General features: G+C 40.0%; 1 protein-coding gene across 3 annotated transcripts in view; it reads right to left on the bottom strand.

Moving 5' to 3' along the window:
- Nucleotides 1-17,666, bottom strand: part of dlgap3.S (discs, large homolog-associated protein 3 S homeolog) — a 174,233-nt gene that overhangs the window by 33,519 nt on the left and 123,048 nt on the right. For all 3 annotated transcript variants that reach the window (XM_041583988.1, XM_018249513.2, XM_041583989.1), the window contains one exon: nt 15,493-15,727. In XM_041583988.1, the coding sequence (XP_041439922.1) occupies nt 15,493-15,727 (235 nt within the window). The remainder of the gene's footprint in view (nt 1-15,492; nt 15,728-17,666) is intronic.

Here is a 17,666-nt window from a genome sequence, read left to right as displayed (position 1 = left end):
TCAGAGCAGCATTACTTTGGGGGTTTACTGGTAAATTTAGATGGACCTTTCTGATAAGGCTAACTTAGTTTTAACCTTTCCTTCTCCTTTAAGGCGGCCAGATTTTCAGAGTGAAATCTGGGGACAAGGGAAAAGATGTTGGCGCAAGTAGAGCACCGCAGCAAAAATTTTGGACTACACCCTTTGCCAGACACACACTCCAATAACCACTCCCCATTTTACAAATACACCCTCGTGAATATATAAATGAATGCATTGGCAATTCCATGTATAATACCCCAGAATTCAAAGCAGGATGGCACAAAGGCAATTCCTTGTATAATACCCCCAGAAATCACAGCAGGATGGCACAAAGGCAATTGCATGTATAATACCCCCAGAACTTGCAGTGGGATGGCACAGAGGCAATTTAATGTATAATACCCTCAGAACTCACAGCAGGATGGCACAGAGGCAATTCCATGTATAATACCCCCAAAACTCACAGCAGGATGGCACAAAGGCAATTCCATGTATAATATCCCCAGAACTCAAAGCGGAATGACACAAAGGCAATTCCATGTATAATACCCCCAGAACTCACAGCAGGATGGCACGAAAGCAATTTCATGTATAATACCTCCAGATCTCATAGTAAGATGGCACAGTTGCAATTATATGTATAAATACCCCTAGAACTCACAGTAGGATGATACAGTGGCAATTCCATTTACAATATTAAAATGCTAAATGGCTAATTAAGGCAAGGAAATAGTTAATGGTGTCCCTGTAGTATAAAAAGAGGAGAAAGATAAATTCCTGCAAGATAAGAAAAGTGGGAATGCAGACTGAGAAAACACTAAGTTAAGAGTAAAAAAGCTGAGTAGTTGTTCTGAATCTTACTGGCATTCTCTGTCTGCAGTGACAGCTATGGTGGTGGTAGTAGGGACTGCAGCAAGCCACTAGGATTTCTAAAGTGTCTGCCAAGTCGAAATAAGCACAAACACTTATTACTCACTCTCCCCAGCCCAGCAGGACCTAGTATGGGGCGGGAAATTCAATCTGTATAACCCTGCTGTCACAACTCTTCTGCTTCCTCGTTCTTCTATCTACTTCTGTTGCTGCTAGCTCTCTCCTGTGCCCCCTACCTGTAAGAAGATGCATTGCAGGCTGAACCCTGGTTTTATTTTGCCAGACAGGGACAATCCACGGGGGTCAATTCTCCATGAGGACTGAAGTCCTGAAATGAGGCGGATCACAGTGGGATGGGGATGGATGGCCAGCTTAGCCTGAATTAAGTTTATCCAAATGGTGTAGTCCAGGGGTGTCCAAACTTTTTGCAACGATGGCCATATTTGGTGAGGTGAAAATGTGTGGGGGCCGACCGTTCAGCCTGACCTCCATGACGAGATAGCTAGCTTGTGATCAGACTCGTTCACTTCTGGAGATGGACTCGTACACGGTGTTTAGGAAGTGGAGAAGTGGAGTCTGTTTGGACTTATTCTCTGTGCCTCATTTAAACAAGAAATCGCAGAGCCATAGCAGTAATATTTGGGCACATGATTAGTGAAACGATCGTCTATAAGAAGTATGCGAGAGCCGCGCGTCACTACGCCCCATTACGTGTCTATTGCTAACACCTTCAACACACAGGCTGCAGTATAGATCTAGTGGCAGATCATTTCACTAATGTGACCAAATATTACGGCTATGCGATTCCTGATTGCACTGTGCTGGGGGCCAAATTATTATTCATTTAATGATGGAGGCTGAGGGCTGGTGTACATTTCAAAATGGGCCACAATTGGCCCTCGGGCCTGACTTTGGACATGCCTGGTCTAGCCAAAAGCTTAGGGCAGGGATCTTCAACCTTTTTTTACCCATGAGCCACCTTTAAATGTAAAACGAGTTGGGGAGCAACACAGGTATGAAAGAAGTCCAACGGGTGTCAACTAAGGTCTTTGGTCTTTATATATATATATATATATATATATATATATATATATATATATATATATATATATATATAAAGACCAAAGACTAGGGGGTATATTTATCAAAGAGTGGAGTTAATAGTGAAATTTCGCCACTAGAGTGAAATTCCGCCACTTTCCATTCATTTCTATGGGATTTTTAAAAGCGTATTTATCAAAGGGTGAACTTTCACTTTCACCCATTGATAAATCCCATAGAAATAAATTGTGAGCTGCGGAATTTCACTCTAGTGGCGGAACTTCACTCTTTGATAAATTTACCCCTTGGTCTTTCCTATATAAACAAGCAGACTACAGGAGGCTTTGTTGGGCAGTACATCTAGTTTTATGCAGTTCAAACTTCCTCAAAATCAGACTTAAAAAATAAGCCACTGGGAGAAACATTCAAGGGTTCAGTGAGCAGCATGGTGCTTGTGAGCCACTGGTTAGGGATCACTGGCTTAGGGCATGATTTATTTAATGAAAATTCCATTGTATTCATGAAAACTATCCTGACTGTCAGACAAAGTTTTCAAGTTTTCCAAATAAACACGAACAATAAAAATTAAAAAAACGAGAAAAAGTGGGGGGCTGGGCCCACATTACACAGACACACAGTCTAAAACTACCAAGTTCCAAAAATTACTGATAATATATGCCATTTTTGTAATATATGGTAGCAGTTTGTTCTTCCCGTGTCTACATGGGTTGCCTCTGGGTATTCCTGTTTACTCCCACAGTCTAAAATCATACAGGCTTCTTATAAATATTGACCATAGTGAGTGCAAATCCTAATGTAATGGGAAGCTCAACTGGGGCAGGGACTGATGTGAACACTGTATAATCTCTATCAAATGCTTCTGAATATTGGTATGTCAGCACTATATAAATATAAGATAATAACACAGTTTTATTATCAGTTATCTGGAATGCTTGGGACCTGGTGTTTTCCAGGTAAGACATTCTGTAATTTAGATCAGTTCGCCTTAAGTCTCTTAAAAATAATGTAAACATTAAGTAAATGCAAATCATGAAGCTTAGTTACTAGCAAGTACATGGTACTGTTTCATTATTACAGAGAAAAAAAACGTAAAAACGTATAAGTATTTTCTTTATGTAACTTTATGTAAGATGGTCTTCATGTAATTCTGGAGTTTTCTGGATAACAGGTTTCCAGATAAGGGATACCATACCTGTAGTATTTTTTATGAATTTATGTCGTAACACAAGGCTGGCATGCATTTGAGAACACATCCAACAAACTGAAAGTTATATGCTGTGCCTTGCACAAATACTTCTATAGAAATCCATGTATTAGCCTCAAGTTAAAAAAAGCTGAAATAACCTGGCCTCACAGTGCATGCTTGGTTGACCTAGAGACGTGAATTTACAGAATGCTGACTAGGACTCTGTGTGATTCAGTTCTCACAATTATATTTAGAAGCCTATTGTTTTTCTTTCTACTGATTCAAACACAAGTGAAATGGCCCAGTTTACCCCACAGGGAAATCAAAATCCAAGCAGCAAACAGTGGGCTCTGCAGAGGATAAAGTATCTACATAATACCATGTTACTTTACTTTGCACACTTATTATGGCAGGGATATCTGGTAATTGTATGTATTATTTGCATAACAGATGCAGGTATGATGATAAATGTGTCAATTAATTTAAAAATTTCTTTACATCAGGAAAATTTTGATGAATCACAAAAGAAATCAGTCTGCTGGAAATCTTTCTGTATTCCCCATTTCAATATATTGTAAATCAGGCCCTTATTTCTACAAATACTTATAGGAGAACAAAAGACTGGTTAAATACCTTGGTCCCCTTCAAAGACCTCTGTCCATCCTTCCTGAACCCCACCACTTGGGACTAGCGAAGTGTAGGTTGACAAAAAGGTCATCTACACCAGATCTTAAAGGAGAACCAAACCCTTTTTATTAAAATCCCCTATCCCCCTACCCTACATAGACCCCCTCCCTGCTCCCTCCCAGCCTAGGTGTTACCCTAGGTAAATGTCCCTAACTCTTTACTTACCTATCGTTGCAGATTCAGAGCATCAGAGTTAACGGGCGCCATCTTCTATTCGGTAATCTTTGGGAAGTGAGCGTATTAGTTTGCGAAAATTTCTGGTCTAGAACAACTGAGCATGCGCAGAAAGTCATGGAAATTGCCAAAGCGACGTAAGAAGACCCGAAAATTACCAAAGAGAAGATTGTGCCGATGCCTGAATCTGCAATGAGGGGTAAGTAAAGAGTTAGGGTCATTTACCCAGGATAACATATATGCTGAGGGGAGCAGGAAGGGGGGTCTATGTAGTGTAGGGGGGTAGGAGATTTTAATAAAAAGGGTTTGGTTCTCCTTTAACTTACCTACTCCCAACTCACCCAACCTGACTAGTCATCAGTATTGATAGCCACGGAATGGCATCGGTTAACCCCACCCTCTATTTTTCTTTTTATAACCATAAAATCGCTCACATGCAATCTATTAGTACTGGAGCACTAGCACCTAGTTGCTAGTGCCCTGGAATCAAGCAAATTACTCCTGCAGCTGGGCGGCATAGTGCACCTTAATTTATGCCACCCTAGGCCTGGGCCTTTGTGGCCTTGTCGCAAATCCAGGCCTGTTTATGACATTGCTTTAAAATCCAGCAAAACTATTTCTCCTATCAGTCAGCACCATCTCAATAAATGAATCCCTCATAAAACACTTGAGGGTATGTAACTGAATATACAATCCCCCTGAAGAAAAATTTGGTGAATCAAAAATCTCACTTATCTACATTATCCCTTGCAACCTGCTTAATATTCAAGACAAAAATATCAGGTTTAAATCTGCACACTTCTCTGAAATGTTTGGAGGCATTAAATTAAGTGAAATTAATTGTTTGACAGGGGGCGTGGCCAACTGAGGAGCAGCAAGGGCGCATTTTCAAGGCGCTCCCAGGGTCCCCAATACAAGACCACAGGCAAATCCTCATCTGAATCCCTAGCCCAGCTGATTGAAGCTAGAACCAGCCATTTAGCTCCACTGGAGCCGAAGATCTGACTGAGGCCAAGTCCATGATGGAAGCCGCGGCCTCGAGTAGACGCACTCCCGCAGCCGGACCGGATCTGTTGCCACACCCAGCCGCATTAAATTAGACGGTCAGCCAGGAAGCCAATGGGCAAAGCAGCAGGGAGAGAGTGCCACCTAGCCCTTAGTGAGTGGGGGAAGTACCCAAAAGCCAGTTCCTTCCACAGTAACCCCCAGCAGTGCCAGTAGTGGGTATGCCCTGCCGTATGCCAGGCAAGCCCCCCCCCCCAGAGTTGCTCCCAAGACAGCCTTGTGGTAACAGCAGACTCTCCCTCCCACAGCCTGAAACCATGACAAAGCTCCTGCTAAACGCAATGAAAGAATCCTTCCCCTCAGTCTCCTTCTTGCTCTTTTACACAGTAGAACAAGCCCACAGAGTGCAAGGTAAGAGTCCCCCTCTGTGAACCCCTCCTATGCTCTTTCTGATACGACTGCTCAATTTAAGAAGTTGTAACTCCATACTGTGAGCAACTCGACAAAGCCGGGACATTATGGTGGAGGGAAAAAAGGTGTCCATGTTCCCTGATTCGGCAGAAGTCCAGAGGCAGCCTGTAACCTTTACGGCAGTCAGAAGACGCCTATGAGAAGCAAACATGCAGTATGGTATGCTCTACCCAGCAAAGCTTAGGACTCAGGCTGGCTTATAAGGTGTATTATGGTTCCCAACTTGGTGGCCACAACAAGGAATCCAATGTATACTTTAGATCTGATAATCCCTACAACAACATATACAGAAACACATGATGGGGGGCACACTTAGACTCCTTTCTTGTAATATCAGAGGATTGAAATCCAAGTTCAAGAGAGCTTTAATGTTTGACTATATCAAGAAATATGCCCCAGATGTCCTCCTCCTCCAAGAAACGCACCTAATGGGTCAAAGACTTATTGCACTAAGGAGACCATGGGCTGCATACACATACCATGCCACCTTCTCTTCCAATGCTAGAGGCACTTCCATACTGATCTGTAAAGGTGTGCAATTTGAATTGTTGGACAGACCACTACCGTCAGTATTTACACATGGCATACAAGATTGTTAATCAATCTCTGATCATATGCTCCCCCTTTGACTGCAATCTATTGGACACCATAATGGGTAAAACAGCAAACTTCCCACCTGCCCCGATGCTTCTTATGGGAAACTTCTACACCCTCATAAATCCTTTGCCTGACAAACTGACCCCGGGCCTACATATCACACTAAAGTTCCCCTTATGGGTCCAGGCCATGAATCTCACGGATCTTTGGTGCTGGAAAAACCCAGACAAGCAAGTATTCTTAGCAAACTATCATACCCTGTCCCGAATTGACTTAGCCTTGGCCTTAGTACATCTACTGCCCTGGATGGCCTCAGCAGAGTATTTGCCCAGAGCCTTGTCAGACCGCTCCCCACTGTTGGTAAATCTTGCCCTTATCCAAAGCCCAGGGGAACAACTCTGGCTCCTTAGCCCTATTTGGCTGTCACAATTCAACATTAGGGAAGCAAATTACAATGCTCTACAGAGTTCTGGGATATAAATCCTGGAATTGCAAGCATGGTAACAGTGTGGTAAGCTTGTAAAGCCACAATGAGGGGGGGGGGCATTGACTTCAGCAATAAGAGCTAGAGGAGAAGCAGAGAAATCCAGTGGAAGCAAAAAAGCACTACATAGGAAATACAGGGGCTGCTACACTCAGTGCCTTTAGAGCTGCACAGACAGCACTGGAGAAGGCCAGGATGAAAATGACTAAAAAAAGAGGCTGATGTATGCCACAGAGAACTTTTGACAAGAAAAATGTGAAAATCTTAGCCTATCTCTCCAGATCCCAAACCCTGCCCAACACTATCCCAAAAATGACTTCCCCATCGGGTGTCACGGTCACAAGCCCTCCCAGATAGCTGAAGCCTTTGCAGCATACTACTAAACCCTATTTGCCAGTATGCACTTCCCACAGTTGGCTGCCCTCTTGAATGCTCCCATTTCTCTGGTGGACATACCTAACAAAACACCCAGCTCAGATGGACTCCCACTAGATTGTTATAAAGTCTCCAGTGAAATCCTTTCACCCTGGTTACATAACACCCTGATGAATGCAATTGAAACAGACCCCTCTTTTAATGAGGTGTTAATAATTGTTATTCCAAAAGAGGAGAAAGACCCTATCAATTGCGAGTCAAATCAGCCCATCTTCTTTCTTAACACCGATTCCAAGGTACTTGCAAAGATACTGGCTAGCTGACTTAAACAGGTCATAGAGGAAATCTATTTATGCCTAACGGGTCCCATAGTGAAAATATTCTCAGACTGTACACTAACCTATTTGCAAAACATAGCAACCAGGGTTCATTAATAGTACTGTCCCTGGATGCAGCTAAGGCCTTTGACTCAGTAGATTGGGCATACCTCTGGGAAGTCCTAAGAAAAATTGGCCTTGAGGACCATTTCATTCAATGAGAGAAGCTGTTATATAAACAGCCAGTTGAAACAGTCAGGGCTAACAAATACTCGTCACCAACCTTTAATCTGTGCAGAGTACCCGGCAAGGGTGCCCTCCATCTCCACTTCTGTTTGCCCTGGCCATAGAGCTGCTAGCAATTCTGATCCGCCAGGCAGATAACATCACAGGTTTCCACCTGGAGAAAGTGAAAGAGCGTATATACCTACTGTATATGTGGATGAAGTCTTGTTATTACTAGATAGCCCAGGAGACTACCTTCAGGCAGTCCAGTGTACTGTGGGCCAGTTTAGGCAGTACTCAGGCCTGGAGATTAACTGGGAGAAATCCAGACATTACCCCAACCCCTCTAGTGTGGGTGGACTTTTTCAAGTACCTTGGGATCAGGACTTGGACAACTTCATACCCTCCAACCAATCATCTGCATCATGAAAAAAAAACTAAAATATGAAAATATGGGCAAATCTACTCATCTCAATATGGGGCAGGATCAACTTACTCAAAATGGTACTCCTCCCCAATTTTTCTAACTCCTGTTTTCACTCCCTGCACCATTTTTGCCTCCCTGGATGCCACTCAAACAGTCTTCCTATGGGCAAACAAACCACCCAGGTTTGCCAGAGCTAAGCTCAGGGCTCCAGTGAGTAAAGGGGGCCTAGGTTTTCCACACTGGTAGCTCTACTTACCAGCAGCAAAAATCTATTATATCCAATGGTGACTTAGCCCAGACCCATCTAACCCCAACTTCCTGCTCCAGGCCACATTAGCAAGCTCGTTAGAATCTCATAGATATATACCCTTCTGCAAACGTTCAGACCTCCACACTGAACATCCAGTGATACACACACCATACAAGGCATGGTTGGCATAACTCAAAGTATGCAGCCTAATGTCATCCCTAGTAACACCTCATCTACCCCTATGGGGTATATTGCCGCACCTCCAGACCATACTAGAGTACAGAATCTGGCTACAATTGTCTTGCATACACTAGGGGACCTACTTAACGATGGAGACATTCTCCCCAGGAACGAGATAAAACATGCTCAGACCCAAGAGGCTTTCCCCTGGATCTCATACTTCCAGTTGAGACAGACGGTCTGAACACAATTCCATGGGAATATCATACGGTCTGCAACCACCAACCTAGAATTGGCTCTCCGGCCTGCCTGCACCTAAAAACTTGCTACCCCACTGTACTCTCTGCTCCTATCCACCATTAAACCCACATTTAACTCAGCAGGAACAGACTGGTGCAGAGACATCCCAGAATAAGATGACGATTACTGGGTAGAGGCAACCAATAGGGCCTATGACTAACTGGTCTCTATTAGAGACAGATTAATCCAGTTTAAAATCCTAAATCATATCCATCTAACCCCACTTCAATTATCTCACACAAACAGGCGAGGCTCATCCCAGTGCCCAAAATGCAGTGCCCCAGTAGCAAACTGCATACACCTTATCTGGCAGTGCCCTTGAATTGAAAACATGTTGGGTTAAGGTTCTCGCCTTATAAATGAGGTTACCCCAATAGCGGCTCTAAGAACCAAACACTTGGCAAATAGCCAGGATAACAGCTGAAAGTCTGACCCTATTTTCCTGCTGTCTGGGAGTAGCCAGTAGAATATAAGGTTAGGGTTTAACCGTGGGGACCCCATAATTGTACTTTACTTCTGAACTGGACAAAAATTGTTGCATGTGTTAGAAAAGGAATCATTGCAACAGACTGTGGAAACATTATTGTTTAATGTTTGTTGTAAAATTCATAAATACAAACCTTGAATTGATTTGCCAAGGTTGCAAGTTTTTCATTTTTGATATCCTGAAATACAAATGTATTCAATAAAAAATTACATTTATACTCCTCCCCGGCCCTCAATTAGTAAATGTCAATTCCTTACGGTTGTATTTTTAAACCAGAATACTTCAAAAGTGATGATAATTTGTACATTGTCACGTCTCCAATTGTTCTTTAGTTTCACTGATTTTTGCTCAACTTGCCATTTAATAAAGATCTTTGTCACTCACTTTAGCTAAAATAAAGTTAAAATTAATTTGCCAGTGCAGAATGGGCAAAACCTAATTTCCTGTGAGAAAATGAAGAACTTGTATTTGGCAAAACGAGACAAGGACGATATTTTATTACCTGTGATAATTTTTTATTTTTTTTCTAAATTAACATTTTCATTACTACTTTGACAACAACTTTACTTTCTCCAAACTTTGCTGGAGAATTTCTAAAGCTTTCTTCATTTCTAAAGCTTTATAGATCAGTGAGAAGGACATAAAACAGGAAGACGTGGCAGATAAAATCCAACTTGAAATATACGTTTGTGTACCTGGTACACTACAGAAATATCCTGAGAACCAATTCTTTTATTTTGTTGTGTAAAATATATTTTATATGTATTTATATAAGAAGCCAGTTATATGTTCAGTCATGCAGAGCACACCAGCATGTACTGTAATCAATGAAGCCTACAACTACACAGTATGGTGGTTCTTCACAGTCAGTGCTTAATTCCATATCTATATTTCACCTTGGGATTTTGAAAGAGGTAAGCCAAACACTACGGTTACAGTTTATTGTTTGATCAAAAGTGTTATAGTGTTAGTGTTATAATTAAATCTGTGAGTAGTAAATTGCCATAATAAATACATAAAACAGTGTGTATGCGTGCTCCTTTCAGCCACATATCTACATATCTACATGTTCCTTATACCATGCTCATTGACTTAACAGTACCCCATAAACAAAGTGCTAAATGATGAAGCAAATGTACTCCCCACCATGGTACTGTTCAATAACATCACTCTTTAAACCAAAAATGATTTAGTGATCTAATCTAACTGATTCTAACATTATTGCTGCCTTTATATCAATCACAATCATAGCCACAAGGTAGTACTCTTCTATCTCATTTCAGCAAATACTTTTTTCTTGTTATGTTTTTGTGTGCAAAATGCTAGCTGATAACTGTCACCATGAATATGAATCTGACTTCACATTCCTATTAAATGTCTTCTTTTAATAATATACAGAGGAAAAGATCGTTTGGTTATTGGATAAAGAGTTTCGACTGTGTGTTAAGCATATGAATTATGATATGATTCATTTTAATCAGTAGATATGCACTGATATTTTTATTAATATTCTCCTTGATACGTCAACGCCCATCAGGGATTGTCATGTACAGTGAAGCTATATCACTCATAATCCATTGATATCCAGTCTTCCATTAATTTCTTAAATACAATTACAAGGGTTTTACCAGAAGCTGGAAAACATACTGTGATGTATTTTGACATTATTCTCATATCCCCAAAACTATCAACCCCCATGTGGATTACTGGACATAAATATCACCTTCAACAGAAAACTGGTATAATCAGTATGATAAAATGCTGCTGAGGCCTACATAGTAATTTAGGTTTAAAAAATACACAAATCCTTTGAGTTTAACCTTTTCGTCTATCCACAAGTCCCCCCTAAGTCCTTCTCTACCAAGGATTGGCTAATGAAGTCCCATTATAGCTATGGACACCTAGTTCACAGTACTTCTCTAGACTACTTTTAAATTCATTCAGATACATACTACAGACTAGTGAGCTTCCATTAGAGCCAGGAACATGTACTTCTACCAGTTTAGTGATTTCACAAAATTGTCACATACTGTGCCATATGCATGATATAGGTACATTGCTTCCTTGTATACCTGAATGATCACCATGCTTTTAGTAATCAGGCCCAGATTTGTGGAAAGGCCACCAAGGCCCGGGCCGAGGGCGGCAGGATTTTAGGGGGCGGCATGCTGCCCAACCACACCCACATTGGTTCAAAAACACTGGGGATGCGCTGGAGAAACAATACCCATTGCTCTGGTCCAGATGATGAAAATTTGCACGAATAAAGGGGAGGGGACAGGGGCAACAAACGGCAGTGGGCTAAGAGTGCCCACTATGTAAATCCAGCCCTGTTAGTAATAGTGAAAATTAGTGAGTGTGATGAACTATCTTATAAATTGCAGGTACCGTGCTGCCTTCAAGGCTTGCTTTGTACATAGAGTTCATTAGAATAGCACCTTAAAGGGAAACTATACCCCCAAACAATGTAGGTCGCTATAAAAAGATATTGCATAAAAAAGCTCATAAGTAAAACCCTGCTTCATGTAAACAAACAATTTTCATAATAATATACTTTTCTAGTAGTATGTGCCATTGGGTAAATAGAAAATTGCCATTTTAAAAAATAAGGGCCGCCCCCTGGGATCGTACGATTCTCTGTGCACACAAACAAACCAAACTAACTATACTTCTTAGGTCACATGAGCCAATTAACAGACAGAGTTCTGTCTTTTGCTTCAACACTTCTCAGTTAGAGAAAGGGGGTTCAAGGCAAGCGATCTAAAAGGGCAATATTTACTTAACTATATATTCCAGTTTGGTAAGACTCTTTAATATGCCACTTAATATGATATAAACTATCTGTTGCTTAGGTATGGTTTTCTTTTAATAGTTTACAATTGCCATCTAGCAAAATCAAATATCAAGTGCCAATGCAACCTAGAAAAATCAAGGCTAGCATAATTGTTATGGTATAGCATGGTGCTATTACATGAAAACATGATCCTAGCTCTAAAAACTGGGTATCTCCACTTTGTGGTATACATACTCCATTATGACATTGCTGTTATGCCTGATTTTATGGACAATAAAAATAAAATTCTTAGCCTTGCACACAAAGGTGATTCTGTCACCATTTTGCATATTGCATTTTTGCCATTGAAAGTCATGAAAGCCTGTTTTTTTCTGATATTTGGTTTTATTATACCATATACATCATTGTCACTGTTGTTTCTAATGCCAGTGTTTTGTAATTCAAATAATATTATATGAAACAGAGTAATCACTGTGGGACAGGAATCTTCTTACTTGGCCTTAAATATAACTGTAATTTGTATTTATTTATATGTTATTATTGTATTGATACCTGTCTTTTCCATTAATATACTATTCTACTGTACAGTGCTATGTGCACAATCAGCGCTGTATAAATAAATATATATATACATACATGGGACATATTAAGGAAATATACTACTGTTGTTAGGCCCGGATTTGTGGAAAGGTCACCAAGGCCGGGCCTAGGGTAGCAGGATTTTAGGGGGCTGCATGATGCCTAACCACACCCACATTGGTTCAGAAAAACTGTGGATGCGCAGGAGATACAATAGTATTAAGAATTTCCCATGCACCAATCCCCATTGCTCCCATCCCAATGAAGAAAGTTTGCACGAATAAAGGGGAGAGGACAGGGGCGACAAACGGCAGTGGGCCTAGGGGCGTCCGCTACGTAAATCCGGCCCTGACTGTTGTTGACAAACCGGTTTTGGAAATATGTTTAGTATAATTTCACAGTCTGTGCCCAGTACATAATTGTAGATTTACACAGTAGGCACATCGGAAGTATGTACTGCCCAAAAAACTATAAAAACAAATATATCTTTTTTTCAGTATTTTCTCAAATGCTCTGTTTCTTCCATGATAAACAAAGCATCATTATTAACAGCAAGGCAAAAAGGGCATAACTAACTTTGCAGCATCAGTCCTGAAAATAACTACTGTGGCTTTTTTTTAAACTACCTCTAAGTATATGTAGAATTTAGTGATGTTTGCAATTTCATGCTTTTCCTCTGGATTGATGCACTTGATGCACTCTGTTTGAAACAAGAAAGCCAGGGTCAAATGTATGTATGCATAATTATTATTCTTGCCCCAACATATGCTGCAACATATGCTGCCGTTTGCAAACCCCCCTCCTCGTAAACTCGCACAGGTGTGAGTGCATTAGTTAAGGAAGAAGAAAAAGAGTGATGGGGAGGGGAATTTGAAGGCTATAGAGGAAGTAGACCCTGTGGTCTGAGCCCCATTTTCCCAGTCCCCCGTGAGCGCTGGGCCTGCTTCCTCTATAGTTACGTCACTGCTGCAGCCCTTTATAGAGATTATATATCCTGCCCCAGTGCACTTTATAATCTCAGGTTGCTATCACATTCACATACTGTAGTCAATTTTATCAGCAGCCATTCTTCCTGTATATTGTGGTTTAGCGTGTGACAGTAATTCAGATTCACTATTTAAAAAAAAATCACCAGCACAACCTCCAATCCTTCAACGTTAAAAAACAAAATTCTTCCAAATGTAAAGTCGCTGTATTCCTCCAAATAAATTTGGGGAGGGAGAATAACAGAAATAAATTTCATATAGTGTAGTATTTTTAAACACTTTCTTGCTGACCCCCTTGGTGTCTATTTAAAACCACTGTGCTTCACAATTCACACTATAATTGTGTCATCCAATGTTTCGTGCCAAACTTAGACTCAAAGCAATTGTAAGGAAAAAATAAAAAATAAAAAATATGGAGGAAAAGGATTGTTTTGTGAATTATTACATTAAAAAGTAACCTGTAGCCAGTACGTGCAGCCCTTGCTGTTAGTTTTTCACCCTGTGTGCACACAATAATTACGTAACTTTTAAAACTTAAGTTTTAATATTTGCAGTGGAACCATCTAACAACTGATAAACATACAATCCTGCTTGTGGGGAAAAATATCTAATGTTCATTTTGTGCTGTCCACCCTCATTCTGGTTCTATCTTCAGGGCAGACTTTTGTCTGCTCTAATTTGTCAGTTCATGCCCAATAACAGTTAAAGGTATTATGTCAATTTTGAAATTTGACATGGGGGTTAGACATATTGTAAGTTTCCAAGGTGCCCCCAGTCATGTGAGCACAGTCATTGTGCTCTGATAAACTTCAATCACTCTTTACTGCGGCACTGCAAGTTGTAATGATATCAACGTCCTCCCCCCAGCAGCCTAACAACAGAACAATGGGGAGGTTATCAGATAACAGCTCCCTGAGACAAAATAACAGCTGCCTGGTAGATATAAGAACAACACTCAATAGTAAAAACCCATGTCCCACTGAGACACATTCAGTTACATTGAGTAGAAGAAACAACCTGTCTGAAAGCAGTTCCATCATGAAGTGCTGGATCTTTCTGAAAGCATGTGACCAGGCAAAATTACCTGAGATGGCTACCTGCACACCAATATTGCAACTAATTGGTCCAGGAATACATTTTTATGTAGTAGAGTGAATTATTTGCAGTATAAACAATGTAATATAGAAATAAAAACTACAGAATAAAAATCATGACAGCATCCCTTTAATAACCAGTTCCTGGTTAAGGTTCTACATAAACTACAAAATGTGCACAAGATATTATAGACCATACTTTTCTACCAGTAAGAACAGGCCAAGTAATGACTAAAGGGAGCTCAATTGTAGCCCATCAGCAACCAAAGAAGCCAGGCAGGAGGTGTTTGTGCTTCACAATGTCTTTACCCATAAATGAAATTTGTAAAGCACTGACTGATGAGTGCCTCTTAGCAAAGTTTAATCAACTCTTGACATCCAACGCTATACATTTACTACATTCTTTAGCATTCTTCATTTTCTGAAAACTGACACGTATTCTATAGTATTCTACGCCCTTCTATCAATATAGCAAGGTACTGATATTTTTATATTCAGTGTCTGATAAATCGTGTCAGTGACTTTCAGGCTGACAGAAAGGAATCACATCATTCATAAGACAACAGGGCCTATTATCGATATCTCTATTACATACTGTCTTTACAAGACAAACCTTCAAATAAAATGTTGATCCACAACTGCAGTTCCATCCTACATGTAAGTACTAAAGAGGTTTCAGAAAGCCTTAGCAAGGTAATAGAAAACTAGTGACTAGATGTGTGTGATGCGCTGTACTTTTAGAGATACTGTACATTGATACAGTGCAAAAGAGAGAGGAGTGATATAGAAGTGAAAACAGAAAGACAGGGCAAATTAGAACAGCTTTTGTTGGAAATGAATGCACAGAGACAAGACACATTGGTATTAACATGATCCCGCAGTTAGTGCACAGCAATAAGTGAAAAAAAAAACTAGACTTACAAGTGTTGGGCTTTAGGATGTTGCTGGCAAGAGCATGTCCTGAAGGAGCGGACACAGAGAAAAGAGAGATGCAATCGTCATCCTGGGAACAGCCAGCCTGGATGGCACGGAGGTAGCTGTGACTGCGCATTCGGAAACAGCCAGGGAGATCCAAGGCTTCGACAGCGTGAGATTCCATCTCACTAAAAACTGACTCACACATGGCCCCGGACTGATGGTTCAGCTCCCCTTTTAACTGAAAGAAGAAGAAATATACATTCAGGAAGCATTCTGCCAATATACAGCATTATTCTGAAATATTTTACCACCAATTCTCCCAGTTTCCATTTTTGGATGCCCATGGACTACTTGTGAAATTATATGGAGCTTCATAGCAAAAAACAGAAAACAATGTCTGATCCTCTTTTTTTTTTTTTTTTTAAAGGGACTGTTCAGCTTCAAACACTTTTTTTTCACTTCACCAGATATAAAAAAAAATATATATTGTTTTAATATTTGTGAACATTTTTCTAAAATTGAAGTCTAAAGTTTAATTTTTCACCTTGTGTCTTTCTGAAGCGGCTCTTGGAGGGGGGTGGTTCACCGATTCTGTAACTGTTTTAAATCAATACATTATTTAAAATATATCTTATCTTTGGTAGTGATGTGTTGAATTTATTCTCCCGGCGCAAATTTGCATCAAATAAATTTGCGAAAACGCAGCGAAAATTCGCCGGTGTAAAAAAAATTGGATGCCGGTGTCTGGTTTTTTTTATGCTGGCGTCCAAAAAAATGGACGCTGACGTCCAAAACGAGACGCCGGTGCCGTTTTGCGAATTTTTTGCCGTTTTGCAAATTTTGCGGGAATTTTTCAACAAAGTGGCCCAAATTCGCCCATTACTAATCTTTGGCCCTGCTGAGCAGAATTTCAAAGTTTTCTTAAAGGCAGCTGTTAGAATTGATACAATAACTCCGCATATATTCCGCTAATATTCCGCAGATGCTGCTGAGAAATGTGTCAACTAATGCAACAAATTGTAACAGTTCAGAATCAGCACCTGGATCACTGAGCTACTAGACTGAAAAAAACCAGACAGGAACATTCAACTTCAATTTTATAAAAACAATAAAAAATAAAACATAGGAAGCAAATGAAAAAAGAATCTGAAAACAAAAAAATCTGAGTGTTTGAAAGGTGAAAAAAAACATTGAAAATTTTGTTGCAATACCAACTATAACAAGATGTCATTTGATCAGAAGTAGCTGATAGTGAGCCTATTTTTGAAGCTAAACAGAGAAAACAACCTGTTTAGGGCAAGACAGGCTACAAGGTGCGCTGCACTTATATTTGCAAGTTTGGAAATATGGCTCTGAACTATTAGGCTGTATCTGTGCTATAAAAGGGCTATAAAAAGGTAGGGAGCAAGAATATCAGTCTCAGCAATAAAAGTTGAAATTATGATGCAGTAACATTAGAGGCAGTGATATCCTTTGTTCAATAAAAATTACTTTTACATTTATGGATTTTAGAATCATAAATAAAAAAAGTTAACGGAAAGAAAATAACGTGCACAGCCGTAACGACATTTTGAGAATTTTCTAGATTCATAGCAAATGTTTTAAAGGGAAACGACTGTATATCCATGAATCTTGCAGGTTTCTATATAAAATATTAGATTTGTTTGTGAATAAAAAAGTTTTTTTTTAAAATAGAAAAAGTTGTTCTAGTAATATGTGCCGATACTGAAACACTGCCATCCCCCCCTATTCCTCTGGCTTTTATGAGGCATTGTGCTCACACACAAACCAAGGACACACATATCATGCTAGGTTACAACAGTATGTTTTTTACGTCTTTACTCTTCTTACTGTTCCAATTTGAGCCTATATTTTTACAGGTGTTTAGCAAATGACAAACAGAACAGGTGTCTCAATTTAAAACATAATAAGGTTGATTCTGTAATGGGTCACTTAATAATACTGTAGCTACTACAGGTATGGGACCTGTTATCCAGAATGCTCAGAAGCTGGATTTTCCAGATAAGGGATCTTTCTATAACTTGAATCTCCATACCTTAGTCTACTTAAAAATTATTTAAATCTTATATAAACAAAAGGGCTGTTTTACCTCCAATAAGGATTAATGATATCTTAGCTGGGATCAAGTACAGGTATGGGACCTGTTATCCAGAATG

This window comes from Xenopus laevis, chromosome 2S, assembly GCF_017654675.1.
Source record: "Xenopus laevis strain J_2021 chromosome 2S, Xenopus_laevis_v10.1, whole genome shotgun sequence".
In the NCBI taxonomy this organism is placed as follows: domain Eukaryota; kingdom Metazoa; phylum Chordata; class Amphibia; order Anura; family Pipidae; genus Xenopus; species Xenopus laevis.
This window is presented reverse-complemented; position numbering and strand designations above follow the sequence as displayed.